The 22,474-nt window shown below is 47.2% G+C and overlaps 1 protein-coding gene and 2 long non-coding RNA genes across 5 annotated transcripts in view; 2 read left to right on the top strand and 1 right to left on the bottom strand.

The window, feature by feature from the left end:
* The first annotated feature begins 330 nt into the window (after window positions 1-330).
* LOC144382295 (uncharacterized) lies at window positions 331-7,060 on the top strand. Its single transcript, XR_013448916.1, has 2 exons — window positions 331-4,236; window positions 4,494-7,060. It is a non-coding gene; the product is annotated as an uncharacterized LOC144382295 (long non-coding RNA).
* LOC118524449 (uncharacterized) lies at window positions 4,005-11,451 on the bottom strand. 2 transcript variants are annotated; one of them, XR_013448918.1, is made up of 3 exons: window positions 10,115-11,451; window positions 9,845-9,927; window positions 4,005-7,006 (listed from the first exon to the last, which is right to left on the bottom strand). It is a non-coding gene; the product is annotated as an uncharacterized LOC118524449 (long non-coding RNA). The 2 variants fall into 2 exon arrangements; XR_013448917.1 differs by lacking the exon at window positions 4,005-7,006 and adding an exon at window positions 8,200-8,311 and having other exon boundaries at window positions 9,849-9,927.
* Window positions 11,452-11,700: 249 nt separating this feature from the next.
* Window positions 11,701-22,474, top strand: part of HAPSTR1 (HUWE1 associated protein modifying stress responses) — a 28,980-nt gene continuing 18,206 nt past the window's right edge. For both annotated transcript variants that reach the window (XM_078074812.1, XM_036074662.2), the window contains exons 1-2: window positions 11,701-12,082; window positions 12,757-12,837. In XM_078074812.1, coding sequence (XP_077930938.1) covers window positions 11,857-12,082; window positions 12,757-12,837 — 307 coding nt within the window. In that variant the 5' untranslated portion in view covers window positions 11,701-11,856. The remainder of the gene's footprint in view (window positions 12,083-12,756; window positions 12,838-22,474) is intronic.

The following is a 22,474-nucleotide window of genomic DNA, read 5'->3' as shown; positions in this document are numbered from 1 at the left end:
ATTTATTTATTTGAGAAAGAGAATGAGAGACAGAGAGCACGAGCAGGAAGAGGGTCAGAGGGAGAAGCAGACCCCCCGCTGAGCAGGGAGCCCGATGTGGGACTCGATCCTGGGACTCCAGGATCATGACCTGAGCTGAAGGCAGTCGCTTAACCAACTGAGCCACCCAGGCGCCCCTGAAAAAGGTTATTATTAACGTTAACTTATTCTCAGGTGTAAGGAGATACCCATCCCAGTCCTCTTGTGTTAGGCAGGGTCATATGACCTGCTCTGGTCAACAGATAATGATCAGAAGTGATGTGTCACTTCCTATTTGAGGCAGCAAAAAGTCTCTGCAAGACTCTCCAGGCTTCATCTTCCCTTTTGTGGAGGTTGGAGTCACAAGACAGAAGCCGCCTGTACCCCTGAGTCACTGAGCATCATCCTGGGGAGGGTAGCCGCCGTGGATCGTTGCCTGGACCCAGAGCTATGCCTGAGTAAGAAACAGTTGTTTGTGGGGTTAGCTGATTAGCTCTTTTTGTTGTTGCTTGGTGATTGACAGCAGCATAACCTCTCCTGACTATTATAACACATCTGAATGCTTCTGGACAATAACCCAGACAATGTGTTTGGACGATGCAGGGCACCGCCCCTCACATCCTTCATCCCACCGCACATCTCGGCTGTTGTTTCAGCCGTCTGGAGAAACCACAGAAACACATGCTGAGCCAAAACCAAGAGCTGGCTGCTTAACTGACTGAGCCACCCAGGCGTCCCTGGTGCTAATTTTTTTTTTTTTAATTGAGATATAACTGGCGTTTGATGTCTGACGTTGTATTAGTTTCAGGTGCGTGACATAATAGTTCAATATTTGTATATATTGTTAAATGATCACAGTAAATTTAGTTAACATCCATCACTACACGTTGTTACAAATTTTTTTCCTTGTGAATAGGACTTTTAAGATTTACTTTTTTTTTTTTTTTTAAAGATTTTATTTATTTGACACAGAGAGAGAGACAGCTAGAGAGGGAACACAAGCAGGGGGAGTGGGAGAGTGAGAAGCAGGCTCCTGGCTGAGCAGGGAGCCCGATGTGGGGCTCGATCCCAGGACCCTGGGATCCTGACCTGAGCCGAAGGCAGACGCATAACGACTGAGCCACCCAGGCGCCCCAAGATTTACTCTTTTAGTAACTTTCAAGGGTACTGTTTTTGTTTTTTTTTTTGTTTTGTTTTTTTTTAAAGATTTTATTTATTTATTTGAGAGCGAGAGAGAGAGAATGAGAGAGGGAACACAAGAGGGGATAGGTCAGAGGGAGAAGCAGACTCCCTGCTGAGCAGGGAGCCCGATGCGGGACTCGATCCCGGGAGTCCAGGATCATGACCTGAGCCGAAGGCAGTCGCTTAACCAACTGAGCCACCCAGGCGCCCCTGCTGTTTTTGTTTTTTAAGATTTTATTTTTAGGTAATCTCTACACCCAAAGTGGGGCTCGAATGCACAAACCTGAGATCAAGAGTCTCAAGCTTTACCCGAGTGAGCCAGCCAGGCCCCCCAAGGGCTGTTTTTTTTTTTAAGAAGGAAAGAATATGTCCTTGTGAAGTGATTCTGACCTGCCGGGCCATGGTTAACATTCCCTCATTTGGGCAGACCTGGAGAATCTGTATGTTTGCACCTGTTCCTTGTGGTGGGCAGCCTCTGAGGCGGTCCCCAAATATCCACGACTCTCTCGGTATTCATGCCCCGGTGCAATTCCCTTTCCTATGGTGTGGTTTGGATTCGCTGACGTGCCTCCGATGAATAGAATACCGCAGAAGTGATGGATGTCACATCCAGGAGTAGGTTATTAAAAACTGTCACTTCTGCCTCGGGCACCTTCTTGCTCTCTCTCTTCCTCTGCTGAAAGAAGCCAGCTGCCAAGTCGTGAGCTGCCCCCTGGAGACTTAATTAACATAACTATCACCCAAACTGTTTCCTTTCCCAACCGGGATTACAATAGAATCCTTTTGTAATCCCTCTTTCTGGTCCTTCCCTGTCCTTCCCTTCATCCCCAGGCAACCTTTGGTCTGTTTTCTGTGACTATAGATTTGTTTGCATTTTCTGTAAAGGGAATGAATCATAAAGCATGAACTTTTTTTTTTTTTTTGGTCTGGCTTCTTCCACTCAGCATAATTATTTTGAGATTCATCCATGTTGTATCGTGTACCGAGAGTTCATCCCTTCTTATTGCTACACAGCCGTCCGCTGTATGGATGCCCCACAGTCTGTCTATCCTTCCACCTGTTAAGGGATCCTTGGATTGCTTTCTGTTTTTGCTTCTTGCAAACAGGGCGGATATGAACCTGTGTGTACAGTGTGGGCATAGGCTTTCTCTTCTCTTTGGTAAATACCTAGATGGAATGGTGGGGGTCTCATTGTAAGTGTCTGTTGAATTTTATTTTATTTTGTGACATTTATTTATTTTTAAAGTGACCTCTACACGGGTAGAGATGACTTAAATCTCGAATTCACGACCCTGAGATCAAGAGTCAGACAGATGCTCTACCGAGGGAGCCAGCCAGGCGCCCCTGTATGCTGAATTTTCAAAGAAACTCTTGACTTATTTTTCAAAGTGATGGTACCATTTTACAATCGCACGAGCACTCTGTAGGATGTTTTAATGACCCTGGCACTAACCCAGTAAGTACCAGGGGTCCCAGTCACTGTGACACCCAACTCCCACCACCCCCATTTCCAAAAATGCTCCTTGGAATGGGACAATACCGCCACATCTGAGAACTGCTAGACCAGAGGCATTTTTGTTCCTGCAGTAGGAACCCCCCACCGACAAACGATGAAAGAAAGCTTGTGAACCTGTATTATCTGAACGGAGTTCATGGTCGCCTGAGGTACAAGATGGTGACAAGAGCAGGAGGTAGGTGCTGGGGGTACACCTTGCCTTGACTTTGCATTTTGTGGTTCTTTGGCTTCTGAAAAGACCAAACTGATCTTTATTTAGAGAACCAGGGTTTATATGTAGTGGAGAAGCACCGCGTGGTGGTTGGAACTCAGAGTCGGGACCCATTTGCTTTCCATTCTTCACTTTAGACCTTTTTGTTGTTGTTTGGTCACTGACAGCAGCATAACCTCCCCTGACTATTATAACACATCTGAATGCTTCCGGACAATAACCCAGACAATGTGTTTGGACGATGCAGGGCACCGCCCCTCACGTCCTTCATCCCACCACTCGTCCCAGAGTCTCCCTGGGGTAAAAATAAGTGGTGTTTGGTAATCCTGAGCTGAAAGGTGGTACTTAAGTCCAAAGTACACCTGAACTCAGTTAATTTGCTCTAATCACCTATACTAGCCAAAGATGCGTAGGCGGGCCACACACACACACACACACACACACACACACACACACACACACACACATCATTATGATGCAACCACAACCACACATTGCAGTACAAAGCCACCAAACTCTTTGTGATTTCTAAAAACCTTCATCCCTGGCCCCCTGTCAAACTGCATCATGCATCAGAATCCCTGGGAAGGCTTGTTAAAGCACGGACTGGCTGGTCCCACCCAGGAGATTCTGATGTCAGGTGTCTGAACAGGTGCCTGAGAATCTTCATTTCTAACCAGTTCCCAGTCGGCACGGCTGCTACTGGAGCCACCCTCTGAGACCCGCTTCCTTATTGGAAGCATTTATTTGTCGATATGAAGTCCAGCCAAGGCAGTGATCTTCCACCGGGGTGATTTTGCCCACCAGGGGACAAAATCTGGAGACATTTTTGGTTGCCCTAACTGGGATGGTGGGCACTGCTGCTACTGGCATCTGTTGGGGAAAAAGCCAGGGATGCTGCTCAACATCCTACAATGCTTGAGACAGTCCCCCCCCCCAAGAATTATTTGACCCAGAATATCAACCATGCCAAGGCTGAGAAACTCTCAACTGCTGAGGAATGCATAAATAAATTAGAAGATTATTATCAGAAGGAATAAATATTATGCAGCCACTAGGAAGAATGCTCCTGAGACCTTTTTAAAACTTGAGCAACTGTTTATGATATGTGAGGGGAAAGATAAAAGGAGTACATTTAACACATCAGTGGTTTTGTTCATTTTCTTCATACCGACTGCTTCCTAAAATTTTCCTGTTTATGTGTTTACTTATATGTCATCTGTCTCCATTTACTAGGATGTAAGCTCCTGGTGCACTTTAGGAGAGTGTTAACTAGTTGGGATACATGCCTGGAGAAACCTGATGTCGTGTAAGTTAAATCAGTGGTGTACTGGTAGGTTGTTAGCAACAGACTCTCTGGTGGCACCTGGGTGGCTCAGTCGGTTAAGCATCTGCCTTCAGCGCGGGTCATGATCTTGGGGTTCTGGGATCGAGCCCCGCATCGGGCTCCCTGCTCAGCGGAGAGTCTGCTTCTCTCTCTCCCTCGGTGCTCTCTGTCAGATAAATAAAATCTTAAAAAAAAAAATAACAACCGACTCCCTGAAACCGAAAATCTCTCATTTGTAGCATTTCTATGGCATAAATGTGCCCACCGTGGCTGATTTCAAGCTACTTCATGATGTCAGCAGAGGAGGAGTTCGATAGATGGACACAACTGGCTTGCTAAGCTCGCAGGAGCCAGCTCCAGCACACCACTGGAAATAATTACATTAATATAAAAGACTGAAAGGAAAAATGCCAAAAGGTTAATGGTAGTGCACTGGGATCATGCATATATTAGAAACCAAGAAGCTCCAGCTTGCTTGGAAATGAATTTGAGGGCATGGCTCCTGGGCTAGGGTTATGTCCTCCAAGGAGGAATAGAACAACCTAGCCATTAATATGACTCTGCTCCCAATTTCTGGTCTCAACCCAAATTCTAAATTTGTGATTCAGAGAATCAGTTGACATGATCTTATGGGAGTTCGGGGTGGGGGGGTGATGCATATAAACATTCGGGGCATAGGGGGCCCACGAGGTGCAGGTGAAATTTGGGTGAAGTAGAAAAGCATGCGGGCCCAGAGACTCTTCAATGGACTGGCTGGTCAAGGAGGGCTGCTCAGAGAAAGTGACATGTGAACTGAGATCTGAATGACAAGAAGGTGCCCGACAGAGACTGGGACTGTATTGTGAGAAGAGCCAGCAAGTGCCTTCCCGCTCAAGATGCACTCGGTGCCCCAGGAGCACCGGCATCGTTGGGAGCTTGTTAGAAATGCACCCACTCAGGGCCCACCCCAGCCGCACAGAACCAGACTTGGGCATTTGAACGAGATCGCCCGGGGATTTGCGTGAGGATCGCAGAGCTGTGGATTGAATCTGAGAGCCTGCATTACTGTTTCAGGATGCTGGCTGTGGCCAGCCACTGGGACTCCCATCGCCTAGACATCTTGCCCCAGGAGAAACTGGTTTTCTCATGACACGAGTCTTGGCAGATGGACCTGAGCCTTTGTTTTTGTCTTCAGAGCTGAGCCATTTTAAAACAGATTTTAGGAAAATCAAGGAATCACTTAGCAGGGGCACCTGGGTGGCTCAGTCGGTTAAGCGTCTGCCTTCGGCTCAGGTCATGATCCCAGGGTCCTGGGATCGAGCCCCGAATCGGGCTCCCGCTCAGCGGGGAGCCTGCTTCTCCCTTTCCCTCTGCCCACCACTCTGCTTACTTGTACTCTCTATCTCTCTGTCAAATAAATAAATAAAATCTTAAAAAAAAAAAAAATCATTTAGCAGGCAGAAACGGGAGGCCTGAGAAAGAGTCTATCGTGAGGCTCCTTTCGTGATGACATCACCGCCGTGCTGGAGCGTGCCTCCAGCCCCAGCCCTGAGCACCACCTGCAAAGCTGTGGCAAGTTGGGAAGGCCATGGGCAGTCTTTCTGAAAATGCATTAACTGTCTATGATTCACCCTTCAGCTAGCAGTCAGAAGGAGAGATCATTCTTAACCTGACTACTATTTTATAACTGGCAACAATTTGCAACTTCAGTTTCAGGCTGAGCACCAGCCTTGCAAGGAACACACTGTTGTAATGGGGAAACGTTTCATAAAAAGTGGGTAAGAGCAAAGAGAAAGCACAAAGAGCAACCTCAAATCTCCCCAAACTACAGAATATTACCTTTATTTAGCAGCACTGTGAAGATTACTATGAGCTTTACGTGCTATGAGTAATGAATTGTGTTTAGCTGTTGGTGCAGAGAGCTAACCACAGCTGCTTATATAAACTAAAGGGTTTTTCCTCCACTTACTTAAAAAAAAAAATTTTAGAGGTAGTCTAAGGATATCCACAAGTTCATCAGACTTCCTCCTTTCTGCTCCACCATTCTCTGCATATGGCTTCCCTCCTTTCGGTTACCTCATGGTCAAAGATGGCTGCTGCAGCCCTGGCTATCTTATTTGAGTTCCAGGCTCCAGGAAGGAGGAAGTAGCAAGAGCAAGAGACCAAGCTAAGTCACTTCCTTTTAAATAGCTTTCCTGGAAGCCCCACCCAATGACTTCCTCTTATTATTTCATCATCCTCCCTTCGTTGCAAAGGAGGCTGGGAAATGTAGTCCTTGAGCTGGGCACACTGCCCACTTGAATACAATTTAGGCTCTGTTAGCAAAAAATAACTGTGGAATGTATATTGGAAAGGGAGCTAGCCGGCTATGTTATGTTTATATTATCCCATTTTATGCTCAGTTTGGAGAGACCCTTTGGGGAATCCACCATTTCCTGCACGAGGCCTTAGATTCTTGGACACTTTTTCTGGGTCACAGACAACAGACTAGCAGTATTTTCTATTGCTTTTTTAAGACGCATAGAATTTGCTTGCCCAAGGTAAGCTGTGTTTTATCCCAAGGCGGGGAGAACATACAAGGCTTCCAATTTTTGTTAAAAATCTCTTTCTTCAGGGGGCTCCTGGGTGGCTCAGTTGTTAAGCGCCTGCCTTTGGCTCAGGTCCTGATCCCAGGGTCCTGGGATCGAGCCCTGCATCAGTCTCCCTGCTTCACGGGAAGGCTGCTTCTTCCTCTCCCAGTCTGCCTGCTTGTGTTCCCTCTCTCGCTGTGTCTCTCTGTCAAATAAATAAAATATTAAAAATAAAAATCTCTTTCTTCAAAACTTAATTTTGTTTCCTGTGTTTCTATTGAAAACAAGAGTTTAGGGAGAAACACGTCCCTTCAAACACCTCACCCGAGTGAGGTGAGCTGTGAGCAGATTTGATCATGAGCTTGCCTTTTGTGCCCCAGGAAAGGTATGAAAAAGGATCAGAACACATCTGTCCCACTCTCCTTCCCACACCTCACAGAAGAGCAAATGGTTGTTTTCTGTGCATGCAGACTATGAGATGGCATGGTGGGTCCACCCTCAACTCCCAGCAAGTCACTCCACCTTTGGAGTCTAGGACTACAGGGACAGTCAAAGAATCTCACCCTCAGTAGGGAGCTGAATGCAGCACGGGGGTGTATTTAGTATGTCAACATTGGTCCCAAACTTGAACAGGGCATATATTAAAACACACAAAAACACTGCTCTTGTATAAACGTATATGCTGTTAAGTGTTAAATAAAAGATGTTTGATTTTATCCTGTTATTTAATTGGCCTTTTGTGCTCACAATGTTATTTGACTTTTCTCATGTCTTTTGACTCATGCCCTTGAGTCTAACTTTGGCCTTTTCTGGCAGCAGTTAATCTGTGAGGCCACTTATACTGCTTACTGTGATGAATGCATGCATTATATATCATGAGAAGCTGTTGGTATCATGCATTCTCTTGACATTTCTGCGCAGTAGGGGAGGAAAAAGATGGGCTGCCATTTCAGTTTTAATTCAGTTGTGTTAACAAATAATCTTGTAGTGTGGAAAGCCTTCCTAAGCCTGATGCAAAACTCAGAAGCTATAACCCTGTGTGTTGTGGAAATAGAAAAGATGTCCAAGATCTATTATAAAATGGAAAATAAAAGCTCAGTTTCCTAACACGCTGTGTAATACATCTTTTATGGTTAAAAGTGTTTACGTGGGGTGCCTGGGTGCCTCAGTTGGTTGGGCATTCAACTGTTGATTTCAGCTGGGGTCATGATCTCAGGGTCCTGGGATTGGCCTGCATTGGGCTCTGCACTCAGTGGGGAGTCTGCTTGAGGATTCTCTCTCCCTCTCCCTCTGCTCCTCCCCGTGCTGGTGTACACTGTCTCTCTCTCTCTCAAATAAATAAGTTTTTAACAACAACCACAACAAAATAAAAGTATTTACATATACATACTTAGAAGTCTGGAAGGATGTTAAAAATGAAAGTACAGGGGCGCCTGGCCGGCTCAGTTCATGGAGCATGTGACTCTTGATCAGAGTCGTGAGTTCCAGACCCACATTGGGTGTGGAGCCTATTTAAAAAAAAGAAAAAAGAAAGTATACATTAACTCACATTTTCTTGAGTCATCAAACGCTAATTACTTCAAATGGATGTGAAGTTTCCAGAGCTTAGCTGAGAGATGTCATACGCACTGTTGCTTGTCCAGGCCTTCCAATTCCAAGGTTGGAGGCTAATGTAGGAGCACTTTCTCAGGCCCCTAGAGTGCTAGTCTTTACTGAATAATTTTGTGGACTGGTATGGCACTCAGTCTTTTTCTCATTTATTCTCATTTAATCCTGAAAGCAAACCCGAGGAGTTTCTATTACCAACTCCATTTATGATGCTCAAAGAGTCATAGTAATTTGCCCAAGGTCACTCAGATAGGAAGTGCTTATAAAATTTAGAAAGCCAAACTAGATGGTACTATCTCATCAACAGAAAGAAAGAAAATGTGGTTTAAGTCAAATCAGATTATTCCTGTTTCTTTTTTTTTGGGTGCAAAAAGGGTGGTTTTATTATAGCATGGGGACGGGACCCATGAGCAGAAAGAGCTGCCTATTCCTGGTTCTTTTAGCCTTTTCCACCTCTGTGCCTTTGAATCCATGCGTCCCTCTGTTCTGAGGGGCCTCTTCCTTCCAGGAACCTTGTCTGTGCTTCATGGCCTAGCAAAAACGCTTCCTACCCCAGGAAGCCCTCCGTGATTCCCACCACTGGGAAGTAACCTTTTATACTCCTTACACATCTTACGTTCTGCCCTCAAGACATGTTGCTTTTCACAGTGGCCACTGATAAGTACATCCCTCAGCTCTTGCAGGTTGACTATGAGCACCCACTATGAGCACCCACTAGGTATTGATGTATAATAATGTCGCTTAGGTTTTATAAAGGGCAGTTTAGAATGAAACTGACCAGTAGCCTGGTGTGAGTCATCTTTGTGTGTGTGTGTGTGTGTGTGTTTCTTGGGGTAGGGAAGAGGGGGAGAACGAGAGAGACTCATTTAAGACCACGGCAGGTCTCAGAAAAATCTCTATGAAAATGCACTCAGATTAAAACTTTTTTTTTTTTGCCATAAAAGTAACAGATTTTCAGATGTTTTTCTATTGTAATTATTATTGAAAAATTTTCTTTTTTTAAAAAAGATTTTTAAAATTTACTTGAGATTTTAAAGATTTATTTATTTGAGAGAGAAAGCACAGCAGGGCAGAGGGACAGAGGGAGAGAAGCAGGCTCCCCGCTGAGCAGGGAGCCCAATGCGGGGCTGATCCCAGGCCCTGGAGATCATGGCCTGAGCAACAGGCAAACACTTAAGGGACTGAGCCACCCAGGCGCCCCTGAAAAAAAAAATTTCTTTTCATATTATAGAGTCAATAGATTGTTTTTGTAGTCTTGTACAAAATAGGTAAACCCTAGGCTGTGTGCCTCTGATACTGGATGGACAAAGTACACCAGCCTGGTGCTCCCACTCTGGTTGCCTGAAGAACTGGAGGTTCCCCTATAACCCCTACTTTTGCCTGGCATGTCATTTCTATGGTGGCCTCTAACCCCCTTTCTTCCTACACCCTACTTACCAATCTTTTTAAGATTCAACCAGGAATAAGACTGCCAAGATTCTCCCCTCCGAAAAGTTACTTATTGTTGACAAGAGACCTGTAAGTAAACACATCAATAGTAGGATCATTTCAGGTAGTGAGGCAGGGTATGAAAAAATAAAACCAGGCAATAGGCGTGTGGAACCTCTACTTTAACAAGGCTGGTATGACAAGGGCTCTGTGCTTATAGGCCATTTGAGCAGAGCCTTGAGAATTGAGGAGGAGGAAGATTCCAGAGAGAGTACCGTGAGGGTAAAGGCCCTGAGGCAGAGAAGAGCTTGGTGTCCTGGGGAAACAGCAAGAAGGCCAGTGTGACTGGGCAGCACAAGCCAAGCAGAGGAGGGCGTGAGATGAACACAGACGACGCGGGCCCAGATCCTGCAGGGACTGGTAGGCCATAATGAGGGGGTCAGCTTTTAGTCCAGAAGTGCCGGCTGTAAAGCCACCTTGCTTTGCAGGAGCGCGCTGTGGCAGCTCCTGAGGGGTGGTGCCCTGGACGGCTTCTGCAGGCCCTGGTGGTTCCTGTCCTCGCCGCCAACATCTGGAGGGCCGATTTTGCCTCTGTGCGGTCACCGCTCGTCTGCGTGGCCTCTTCCTCCGGGGGCTGGAGCCGTGGGGGTGACGGGGCCGCATCGCGGCGCAGGTTAACGGGAGGCCAGGCGGTCCACCCCGCGCAGCCACGCGGGTTCCAGCCGGGGGAGGTGGGGGCTGGCGCGTTACGCAGGCGGCCACACGTGGCCCCGGAGTGCGCTCCCCGGGACAGGTGCGGGGCCGCCACCCTGGCCGGGGCGTCCCGTCCCGCGCTCCGGTTCGCTGGCGGCCTCTCGGGCGGGCTGGCGGCCGCGGCCGGCGCGTCACAGGACGCTGTCCCCGAAGGGCAGCGGGCCGCAGGAAGGGCCTGCTAGCCTCGCCACTTGCAAGTTTTTCTTGGGGCTCGGAAGCCCAACTTGCCCATCGGAGAAATGGGACTCTGAAATAAACAGATGGGGGGCGCACTCTGCCAACTTGGACGTTTTATTCTTTCTCTACGTCCCTACCCACTTTGGAGCCCAAGGGGCTGGAGCAAGCGGACTGCCACCCCAGACACCCGGCGTCCCCGACGGGCGGTGGCCCGACTTAATTTTGCGTCCCCTGAGGCCGGGAAGCTCCTAAAAAACCCCCGCGGGGCGCGGTCGCTGGGTTGGGTCACGTGACTCTCGCTCGACGCCCCGCCGGGGGGGGGAAGCAAGCAAGTGCGCATGCGTACCGTCTATCTTCTCCCCCTCCCCCCCCGGTTGGTTTGGACGCCACCACTGTCAGCTCCTCCCCCTCCTTTTCCTCCTCTTCCATCCTTCCTGACACACGCTCCCTTCCCCCCGCCCAGTGGTTACGTCAGGCAGACAGGACGGTGAGCCAATCACGGTGCTGTGTTCAGAGGCCGGCACGCGGAACCGGTCGGATCGGACCAATGAGAGCGCTCGGAGCGGGCGCGCCCCAACCGGGCAGGGGAACCGAGGCCGAGTGGGCGGTGCTTCCCCAGTCAGCATGTGGGCGGGGGAGGGCGGGGACCAGCAGCCGCAGAGGCGTCGACGGCGGCGGCGACGACGACGTTCCTCAGTCTTCGGGGTGGGCTCGGCGGTGCAGGCCGTGTTGCGCGGAGGGTTCGGCGGTCAGCGGCGGCGGCCCTACATGGGCCGCGGCGCCATGGGCAGGCGATAGACGGGCTCGGGCCGGCGAGGCGAGGGGCGGCGGCGGTCGTCCAGGCCGCGGCGACCTTCGGCGGGGCCCGGGGGTGGGGAGGCCCGGGGCGGGGGTCGTCCCAGACAGCGCGGGGCCGCGGGGCGGGTCTCGCAGGCCGTCGGGGTGCAGGAGGCCTGGGCCGCCGCGAGGAGCTGCCGCCGGCCGCTGGGCCCCGCCGCCGGGCCGCTCGACGACGACGCTCCCGCGGGGGCCCCGCCTAAGGAGGACGCGGCGGCGGCGGCGGCGAGGCCGCGGGAGGCCGCGGAGGATGGAGGAGCGGAAGGAGGAGGGCGAGGCCGAGATCCAGGAGCACGGGCCGGAGCACTGGTTCTCCAAGTGGGAGCGGCAGTGCCTGGCTGAGGCCGAGCAGGACGAGCAGCTGTCCCCCGAGCTGCAGGAGGAAGCGGCGGCCGCCGCGCAGCCCGAGCACAAGCAGCAGAAGCTGTGGCACCTCTTCCAGAACTCGGCCACCGCCGTGGCCCAGCTCTACAAAGGTGAGGCCCGCCGCCGCCATCTTGCCGCTGCCGCCGCCCCGCCGCCCCGCCGCCGACGCCGCCTCGGAGTCGGCGGGGAGCCCCGAGGGCGGCCGTCCGCCCACCCGCCCGCCGGGCCGGGCCGGGCCGGGCCGGGCCGCCGCGCCACCGCCGCCCCGCCGCCCCGCCGCCCCCTCCCCACAAGATGGCGGCGCGGGGGGCGGGCCCGGCGGGGGGCCGCGGCCGAGCGGGGGGCCTGCGCTGGGAGCGCCCCCGTTTGGGGCCGCTCTCGGGGGCCCGCCCGCTGCTGGGGCCCGGCTGCCGGCGCCCCCGGGCCGGGAGGACAGGGGAGGGGCCCCCGGTCACAAAATGGCGAAGGGAGGCGGCGAGGCCGGCCCATTGTGCCGGAGCGGGCCTCGGGGCGGAGACTGGGAGGGGGCGCCTCCATCGGCCGCGGTCGGTCCTGGGGCTGCGCCTCTGGGCCGCGCGGCTCGCCCTGGCCCCCGTCGCGACCCCCTTCCTGCAGTCCTCACACTTCAGTGTGGGATCCTGAAGCCCTGGAACAAAATGGCGAAACCTAATATGGCCGTTCCGGAGTGATTGACGCCCAAATAACATCTCTCTCTGTCTGTTTCTCTCTCTCTGTGTCTTTTGTGTTTTTTTTTTTTTTTTCTCCTCCCTCCCCGCTTTTTCAGACCGAGTGTGTCAGCAGCCAGGACTTTCTCTCTGGGTCCCCTTCCAAAACGCAGCCACCGCCGTCACCAATCTCTACAAAGGTAAAGATAACCTTGCTGCATTGCCGGCTAAGAGGAAGGGCAGCCTGCGTCAGGGTTTGAGCCTTGCGCCGCGAGGGTATTAGACACCCTTTTCCGGATTCAGACTGCCGGAGTCTTTGCCGCTGCGGAGTCCAGCCACCAAGTGCCCCGGGTACTTTGTTGGTTGAGAACTCCCGGGGTCGTCTAACTAGATCCTGCATCTCGGTCGGGGCGTTTGACTCCTCCCAGCCCCCGACCTCCCCCCGGGCACGTTTGACACTGGGGGCAGTTTTGAATGTCATCCCTAAGAGGGGGCTGCTGAATGTCCTACCTTGCACAAGACAGGCTTCCCCGCCCCAAATGCCAGTAGTGCGGAGGTTGAGAAGCCCTGAGCTGGGAGACGAGTGAGGCGTGTTTCTTCTCACTGGAGAGGGCACCCAGGGAAGAAGGGAGTTTATGGTGCCACAGACAGAGGTGGACACCTCCCGGAAGAGTCTTGAGTTAGGCAGTTTAGACCAAGGTATTTTCGTAGCATTTAAGTGCGTTGAAAACTAGCTGATTGGAATAAACTGTGCACATTAACATACTGCTCTTCTCTAGCAACTTCAAATATTTGCTTTCAAAACTACGGCATATCTGATTGTATAGTGTTGGCAGGAAATGTGTGATCAGAGTTTGCGTTGGTAGGTTTTGTGTTTTATGGTAGTGTCTTCCTGGAGCTAATTCTCTCCCCTCCCCTTGACATGAAGATATGTCAGTAAATGTTCTTGTTCATTGTGCTCTCTCAGTAACCATGGCTTTAGATTTTGTGTCTTAATGATTTTGAAGATTTGGAAATTTGGATTTGATATTTCTTTGGGGCAAGGTTTCTATGGAGAAAGGATTTGAATTTGACTGTTAATCTTAGTAAAAATGTAATTAAATGCGGGGCGCCTGGGTGGCTCAGATGGTTAAGCATCTGCCTTCGGCTCAGGTCATGATCCCAGGGTCCTGGGATCGAGCCCCACATCAGGCTCCTGGCTCAGCAGGGAGTCTGCTTCTCCCTCTTCCTCTGCTTCTCCCACTGCTCATGCTCTCTCTCTCTCTATATCTCTGTGTCTCAAATGAATAAATAAAATCTTTAAAAAAAAAATGTAATTAAATGCTTTCAAACTTGGAGAAGCTGCGCATAACAGTAATGGACTTTGTGCATTTCAAAACGATCAAAACAGGTTAAAACACAGGCTGTGGAGCGACTTCTCAGATTCTTACTTTTGCGTAAGAATGTGCAAATGATGGTAGCATTCTGTAGGAGAAATAATTCCTTACCGTGAGATGTCTTGGGTGGAATTTGCAGTTTTTTGGGATAGTAGTTTGAAAACATAAAGTGAAACTGGTGAATAGAATGTTGATTTTAGGGAAGGAGGAACTCATAGTCTATGCCTGCGAGAATGGGGAAAAACAGATGGTGCCCCAGTGGTCAACTTTGATTTTATGTAGCTGAGTTTCTTAAATTTGGACTCCTGAGTAAATTGCTATAACATCTATCAGTGCTTGAAGGTCTTCAGGACCTTGTCTGGATTGGCTCTTGGTTTCATCCAGAGAATTTTGAATAATACTTAAAACTTGTTTTGGGTTGCCTGGGTGGCTCAGTCAGATAAGCATCTGCCCTTGGCTCAGGTCATGATCCCAGTCCCACGGCGGGCTCCTTGCTCAGTGGGGAGCCCTCTTCTCCCTCTGCCTGCTGCTTCCCCTGCTTGTGCTCTCTCTCTCTGACAAATTAAATATTTAAAAAAAAAAACTTGTTTTAAAAACTCACTTCTTGGAGTATAATTTGGATACTGTATAATCACCTTTTTAAGAATCATAGCTTGAATTTGACATTCTGTGAAGACATAGAGCATCTACCTCCAGCCCAAGCCCCTGGTACCACTGATGTAATTGCCATATATATGGTTTCCTGTTTCTATAAGGTCATGAATACATACAGCCTTTTTTGGGCCTGGCTTCATCCACTTCCCATGTTTCTGAGATTGATCCAAGGAGTTCATGCTGCAGGTGTTAATAAGCAGCTCAGTGTCCATTTTGGCCCTCTCCCCCGCCCCAACCTTTTTTTTTTTTCTTTCCTGAGTAGCATTCTGTTGCTGTGGGGTGCTACAGTCTATCTATCTGTTTGTTGCAATTGATTTTTGCTTGAAGGGGGGGATGGCACCATTTTTGGTGGCTTTTGTATGCCTCTCTTTGATGAGGCCATACAAAAATAGGAACATTTTTTAGATTTTGTTTAATTTTTGGTTCTGTTGTATACTGTTACAATGTATGTTTTTAGGACTAAAGCTGACAGTTTTGTGTAGTGTTTCACATAAGAAGATGGGTTCAGAAGCTGAACTCTGAAATAATCCCAAATTGGATCGCTGGATTTGAAATTGCTTTTTATAATTTATTAGTTTTCTTTGTTCAGAAGATTTGATGAGAGAGTCATTTTTTAAAAAATGAAAATCACATGTTCTTGTTATTGCAAATGTGTTAGATTGTTAGAACTAGTTTTATTTTATATTCTATTTTTGTAAAAGTAAATGCATCCTTTTTTACCTGGTAGGAAAGGTAAGTTGTGGTTTGTGGAATTTGGTAGTGTAGCAACGTACTCAGATTATTTGATTGAAGGAGAGGAGATAATGCTCTGCAGATACACTCACGTTCCTCTTTTTCAGGGTGAAGTCTTTGGAGAACAGGACTACAGCTGCAGGAATAATTAGATACCTTAAATAGAACCAGTACAGTAAGCAAGGTAGTGTCACCAGTGCCTGCAGCCTTAAGTAGTGGTAAATCTAAGTCATTGTTCATAGCTCTGATTAAATATTTACATGTAATTTACAAGGGGCGAGATTTGGAGGGCTCTCTCTAAGTGGGCAGTGCTTCTGTTTTGTCTGATTAAATGCTTATCTGACAAGCTAAAAACGGCTCATTTTGCAGACCGGGGGGAGGTTCTTGATAACTCCTAAAACGAACACACGGGAAGTTCAGAATGGAGGTAAAAGCCTAGCTGATGGCCCCTTTTGATTGCTCATGGGCTTTTGAAAAGTCGAACACTCAGTTATTTGGTTTGGCTGGAAAGATTTAGAGGAGAGTGAGTTGTCCCTTACTGTGGACAGAATTCAGCAAAATGGAGTGTGTGGTTCCTTCTACTCCCTGTTGTAGGGCCAGACTTTGGTATTCTCTTTTGGAAAGGGGAGGAGAAAATCTTGGTTGCTGGTTCTTGTTTCTACCTTGATTTGGTAAATCTAAAGGAGGGGGATGTTTGTTTAGGTTTCAGTTATGTTCTGTTCCTGGCCTAGTACATTTTTTGATATCTGCAACTGAAGAGGGGAGTGAAAAGTTACTGAGGTTTTAATTTAGCCTGGGTTCATGCTTACCTGGGAAATAATTGGCCACACCTAGTGGTTTGCTTTTTAAAGCCCCCTCCTTGCATTTTCCTGGGTGCCAATTGTTATCTCTGTCTCCTGACTGCTTATTAGGAAATTATTCTCCTTGTTTGATGCTAACTTCCTTCTGTTTGGGGTTCCTTGCTCAGAAGAGAGGTTGGACTGGTGGTTGTCCTTTGGGACAAGGCTATCTTAGGAGCCCCAGTGGTCAGCCTGAGGTGGGTGCTGGTACCTTAGCTCTTCAGCAGTGTCCTTGACCCAGTGCTTGATCACACCCCACAGGGTCCCTTCTCAGCACTTACCTAGTGGTTCTTTTTCTTAGGTTTTTAATGTTCTGTTCTTCTTTGACTTTTGTTTTATGCTAAGTTCCATTTCTTTCCCTCCACTTTTAATTAATTGCTTATTCTTTAAAAAGTGTTTTTAATTTAATTTTTTTTTTTTTTTTTTAAGTAAGCTCTACATCCATCGTGGGGGTTTGAAGTCATGACCCTGAGATCAAAAGTCACATGCCTTACCAACTGAGCCAGCCAGGCACCCCTGCCTCCACTTTTAAAAACTGCATTTGAGACATTTGTTGCATGCTGAGTACTGTCACATACGTTGAGAGCTTTCTCTTGATAGTTTGTGTGAAAGATGTTCCTGGTTCTCTCCCTGAGCAGCATGTGCCCAGGGAACATCTGTACTCTAGCAGTGCTTGAAGAAGGCCAGCATTGTTAGAATGGCACCTACTGCTAGATGGTCTGAATTCTGGTTTTGGCCTGTCATTACTTAGCTTTGTGGTCCTGGAGGCAGATGATGGAGCTAGATACTGCACCATGGTGCTCTTTCATTCTCTCAACTGGAACTGGGGATAAGTTACCTCTACTTTAGAGGACAAGATCTGAGTTTAATGCTGGTATATGGTGAGTATTCCAAGTGCTGACCTTGTTGGTGTTTAAGTTCTCTTTTCCAGGTGTTTCTGGCTATGGGCAGTCCTTAAGATGGAAGAAATTCTAGGTTATTCTTTGTCTTTGCATTTCTTCTTGTGTTGAAATAAGCTTTGTGGTGTGGCGCTTTCCTCCTTCATCTCTCCCTAAGAGGGCTAAATGAAAATAGAATTGACAGGTGATAAAAATGGTATGATGCCCTTTAAGTCCTTATTTTTGAGATCTCCTTTTTTTTTTTTTTAAAGATTTTATTTATTTATTTGACAGAGACAGACACAGCGAGAGAGGGAACACAAGCAGGGGGAGTGGGAGAGGGAGAAGCAGGCTCCCCGCGGAGCAGGGAGCCCGATGTGGGGCTCGATCCCAGGACCCTGGGATCATGACCTGAGCCGAAGGCAGACGCTTAACGACTGAGCCACCCACGCGCCGCTTTGAGATCTCGATACCAAATCCCTTTATAATACGCTGTCTCACTTCAGTGTGGCCATCTTAGACTGTACGTAAAGTGAAACTGAGCAGGATGTGCTGAAAATTGATGGGCCCAGTGGTGAGTGATTGACATATGAACCAATGGTCAGAGAAAGCATGTTCCTCCTTGAGACAAATAGTAGAATTTCATCTCCTTAAAATTTGACTTTCTGGAGCTGGTTTGTGACTCCATTTTGCAAAAAACCATTACTGACCTTTGAGAGTTCGTTCAAAACACCAAAGTATGGATTACAATTAGAAACCCTAAGTCTTAAGTTTTATTCTTTAACTTTTGCTATAAGGAGCAGTGACCTCAGTCATTCCTAGCACCATTTGTAGATTCTGTTTGTAAATTTTTGTGAAAGACATTTTCTTCTGTATAACTTTTTGGGAAGGGATGTTTTGATTGCAGGTAAGCAGAAATTACAAGTCAGGCTTCAGTGGTGTGGACATGGATTGGCTCCTATCTGACTTGAAGGTTGAGGGTAGGATTGACTTTATTCAGTGGCTCAGACTGTCCTGCTCTGTAGTTTCTTGGCCAGAATTGGGTCACATGCTTACTCAGAACCAGTATCATAGCCACTGTTTGGGGCTATGCAGATTAAATTAGGACTAAACCACACGTTCCACCCTTTGAGTGAATGTGGAGGAAGCTCGCCCCAGAGCTATCCAAACAGAAACTTGGGAGTACCTTTAGGAGAGGGAGGATGAGGATTGGATGCCAGGCAAATGGGGTTGCTACAGTTTTTCCCTGGCTCCTGTCCTTTCTGTGTGTGCTAGGTAAAAATTAAGTAATTATCTGAGTAGCTAGAAGTTGATGCCTATTTTTGGATAATACATTGTTGGGGAATGCATGAGTCGTTTTCTCAGAACAGTTGGAAAATGGATTTTATTTTGCCTACAATTCAGATCTTTCTTCCTTTTTTTCTTTTTTTTTTAAGATTTTATTTATTTATTTGACAGAGGCAGTGAGAGAGGGAACACAAGCAGGGGGAGTGGGAGAGGGAGAAGCAGACTTCCTGCTGAGCAGGGAGCCTGATGTGGGCCTGGATCCCAGGACCCTGGGACCATGACCTGAGCCGAAGGCAGATGCTTAATGACTGAGCCACCCAGGTGCCCCTCAGATCTTTGTTTCTAATGAAACATTTTTAATACTTTTTTCCCCTGTGGCAGACTGGGTGACTAATGCGGATTGAATTTCTAAGTTCAACTATTTTGTAGTCATTAGTATTCTTTGGAAATGTTGCTTTGATCTAGCAATGTGCTCTTACAGTTTATAGGTTCTTTAAGGAGGATGGGGGGGATGGTTTCTCTTTTGCTGGGGAAGAACTACATTGTAGAAGGAATCTCTCAGTTACCTAACTTTGGGTAAGGCCCTGTGAGCCTCTCAGTTCCAGTTCCTAGTTTAAGAAATTGGATGTCTGCTCTGGCCAACTCACATAAGGTTTGTGAGTATCGAAAAGCTATAAATAGTTTTTTGATCTTTGTCTTAATCTTGTCTGCGTATCATGTAAGAAAGCTCTGCATTTGGTCTCCATCTCAGAAATCAGGTGATTCTGTGCCTGTTGTGCCTTCACAGTGGTGAGAGGATTAGACTTTTAAAAATCTGGAATTCCATTTCAGCTGCTTATATAAAAACAAGTTTTTTAAAAACGTAAGAAACATGGGACGTCTACTGTGACTTGTCTGCATCAGTTTGTTTCTTGAACAGGGAAATGAATGTGTTGTGCTTAAAGGTTAGATTGACATTTTGATGCCCTTGGGGTTTGCCTAACCTTCTAGCTTATGGCCCTATTCCACAATGGCTTTGGCTTCAGTAAAATAGTTTTGGACATACGACTGTCCCCACAGTTTTTGTGCTCTGCATTTCTAGAATTTGGATGTCTGTTTGTCAAGGTTCGGATGTATTTACAGCAGTCTTTGGCAGAGAGCGTTCAGAAAGCCATCTTTGTGTGTGTTTATTGTGCTGCTGTACAGTAAGTCAGCCTATGGTCACATTAAAATCTAGCCTAGTCATGCCTAGGATTCTCCAATACGTATTCACATCTCTCCTGTTCAGTTCAGGGTATGATAGGAGGGTTTTATTTTCAACCAAGTAACTGTTTAAAGTCCTAAACATAAGGACTGTATTTGAAATGCTTTTGTGTCAACATGAGATTTTCTGTTTAGGGAAATAACTGAAATTGGATTAATCTGGGTGGTAAGGTAATTGGATTTGGCTTTCAGGATGTGCTGTGAATGGTATAAAACCAAATTATGCCCAGGTGGTGCAAAAGCAGGTACCCGAAGACCTTAAATGTCATATCTGCTTTTCTCTTCCTGTACCTTCTAATCTGTAAAAGTCAGTGTTTGGAATGCCTGATTTAGTTTGTTCTTGGTTGGTTCTGATGTTGAGACTTGCTCAGAATTTCTGAGGTGAAAAGATTTGGTCAGTTACGTAAATTTTTTTTTTAGTTGGGTAAATTTTAAAAGAGCATCACAACTCACTTAGATAACTGTCTTTGATCTAAACCAGGGAATATTGTATTTTCCAGCTTTGTTCAAATCTGATTGAAGCATCAGGCCCTCCTTTGGGGCGTCTGGCTGGCTCAGTCAGTAGAGCATGTGACTCTTGATTTCAGGGTTGTGAGTTCAAGCCTCGGGGCGTGGAGCCTACTTAAAAAAGCCTCAGGCCCTTGCAGATCTGATTTTTGGGACTTGTGTCCTCAAACCACAACGTAGCCAGCTTTTTTCCCTGGATTGTCAGTTTTTTAAATAACCACCTCAGGCGGCCCCCTCCCTTTGGCTTTTGAGTTTTGTATCCAGTTGAGGGAGAAGGTTCTGCTGTCTGTTTGCCAGGTGTACATTTACATGCCTGCTTCATCCTGCTTTGGACTTGTTTCTTGTAGTCCTTCTGTGCTTCCAACATTTCCTCTCTCTACTTCCAGTTCTGGGCCTACTTCCATTTGGGTCTTGAAAAAATAGATTTTCCTTGGTCATTCTGTTTGGAACCCACTTCTCCACTTACGAGCTTGAGTATAACAGTTCTTTTAGTTAGGGCAGGTTTGTAGAAACCTGGTTGCTTTGAGGTTCACATTTTGCATTTCTCCTTTCTGTGGTGCTATGGGATGGGCTTAGGTTTTGCTCAAAGCTTTGATTTCTCTTCGAATGCTTCCAGCTCTTTCAGAATCACTCTTCTAGATAACAGCTTTGCCAAGGTCATCTTGAGTTTATCTACTCCTAAGGCTGGCTTTATCTAAGTCTTTAAGAGATTGGAAAGTGCTATATTATCCTCTTAAATGTTATTTATCTTTTTCTTAAAAAGATTTAGAGCACAAGTTGGGGGCGGGGAGAGGGAGAAGCAGACTCCCTGTTGAGCAGGGACCCTGAGATCATGACCTGAGCTGAAGGCAGAAGATGGCTTCACCGACTGAGCCACACAGGCATCCCAGTGTTATTTACCTTTAAAATGGAGTTCATGCTTGCTTTGTTTATGATGAAATGAGAAATCAGAAGCCATTGGTTCACATTGTAACTTTGCCATTATTCTAGTAATGAGACAGAGAAATACTTAATTCCAAAGGTGCTTTTTATATCTTTAGAATAAGAATAATCCACTTCTCAAAGTTGTGATGGAGTTGGCTTTTTTTTTTTTTTTAAAGATTTTATTTATTTATTTGACAGAGACAGCGAGAGAGGGAACACAAGCAGGGGGAGTGGGAGAGGGAGAAGCAGGCTTCCTGCCGAGCAGGGAGCCCATGTGGGCTCAATCCCAGGACCCTGGGACCATGACCTGAGCCGAACGCAGACGCTTAACGACTGAGCCACCCAGGCGCCCGTAGACTATTTTTAAGAGTGCTCCCATAGACAGCTTCTTCCATTTTTTTGTTTGGAAAAGTTTTTAGCAATAAGGACTGATCATGTAAGGAATAGGCCTTGTGCTAAAGTTCTGCTTGTGCTGCCCTCTTGCTGTCTTGCTTAATAATGCAAATTCATGCAGCTTGGGATCCTCTGTACTGGATTATTGTTTCTTTCTGGAGCACCACTCTATTATTGCTTTTCCTTTCAGAGTCTTCTGAGTTATGTGTTTTGGATAAGGAATTAAAAAATCATGGCCCACGGGGCACCTGGGTGGCTCAGTCGTTAAGCGTCTGCCTTCGGCTCCGGTCATGGTCCCAGGGTCCTGGGATCTAGCCCCCCATCGGGCTCCCTGCTCCTCGGGAAGCCTGCTTCTCCCTCTCCTACTCCCCCTGCTTGTGTTCCCTCTCTCGCTGTGTCTCTCTCTGTCAAGTAAGTAAAATCTTTAAAAAAAAAAAAAAATCATGGCCCAGAAAAGTAATAGAGGAATGGTTCTTTGTGCTACAGAAGAATTCTTGCTCTTACAAAAGACCCAGGGATAAATGGAACTGTTGTCTTTAATGTCATTAAAGGTATACTTGTGAGTTTCTGTGAGCCTAGCAGTTCAACTAAAAATAAAGGGCAGTGACTTAAATTTCCTAATAGGTCAGGGATCATTTATTGAAAACGTGCGTTCTTTATATACAGGGGTAGTATTTATTTACAGGGAGACTGGAAGGCCAGTCTGAGATTTTTAAGGCAAGGTCTTTCGGGAATGTTTGAGTTATGGGAAACTGTTGGGAACTGGAAGCACAGAGAAAGTATATGTAGGGAAATGAATGTTTCCACTGTGCTGTTTGGTTTTGGTGTGGAGTAGTCAATCAATTAATTCTTCCTCTTGATTTCTAAAATGTTTGCTGCTGCCTTCAGTGTGTTCCCAATTCTTGGTACTGAACCTGTCAGTAGGAGTGCATCCCCAAAATGACATGGTAAATGCAGGTGGCCTGAGTGATCTGTAATATTTAGTCATCTGTTGAAGGATCTGTT

The sequence above is a fragment of the Halichoerus grypus genome, chromosome 6 (genome assembly GCF_964656455.1).
Source record: "Halichoerus grypus chromosome 6, mHalGry1.hap1.1, whole genome shotgun sequence".
Lineage (NCBI taxonomy): Eukaryota > Metazoa > Chordata > Mammalia > Carnivora > Phocidae > Halichoerus > Halichoerus grypus.
This window is presented reverse-complemented; position numbering and strand designations above follow the sequence as displayed.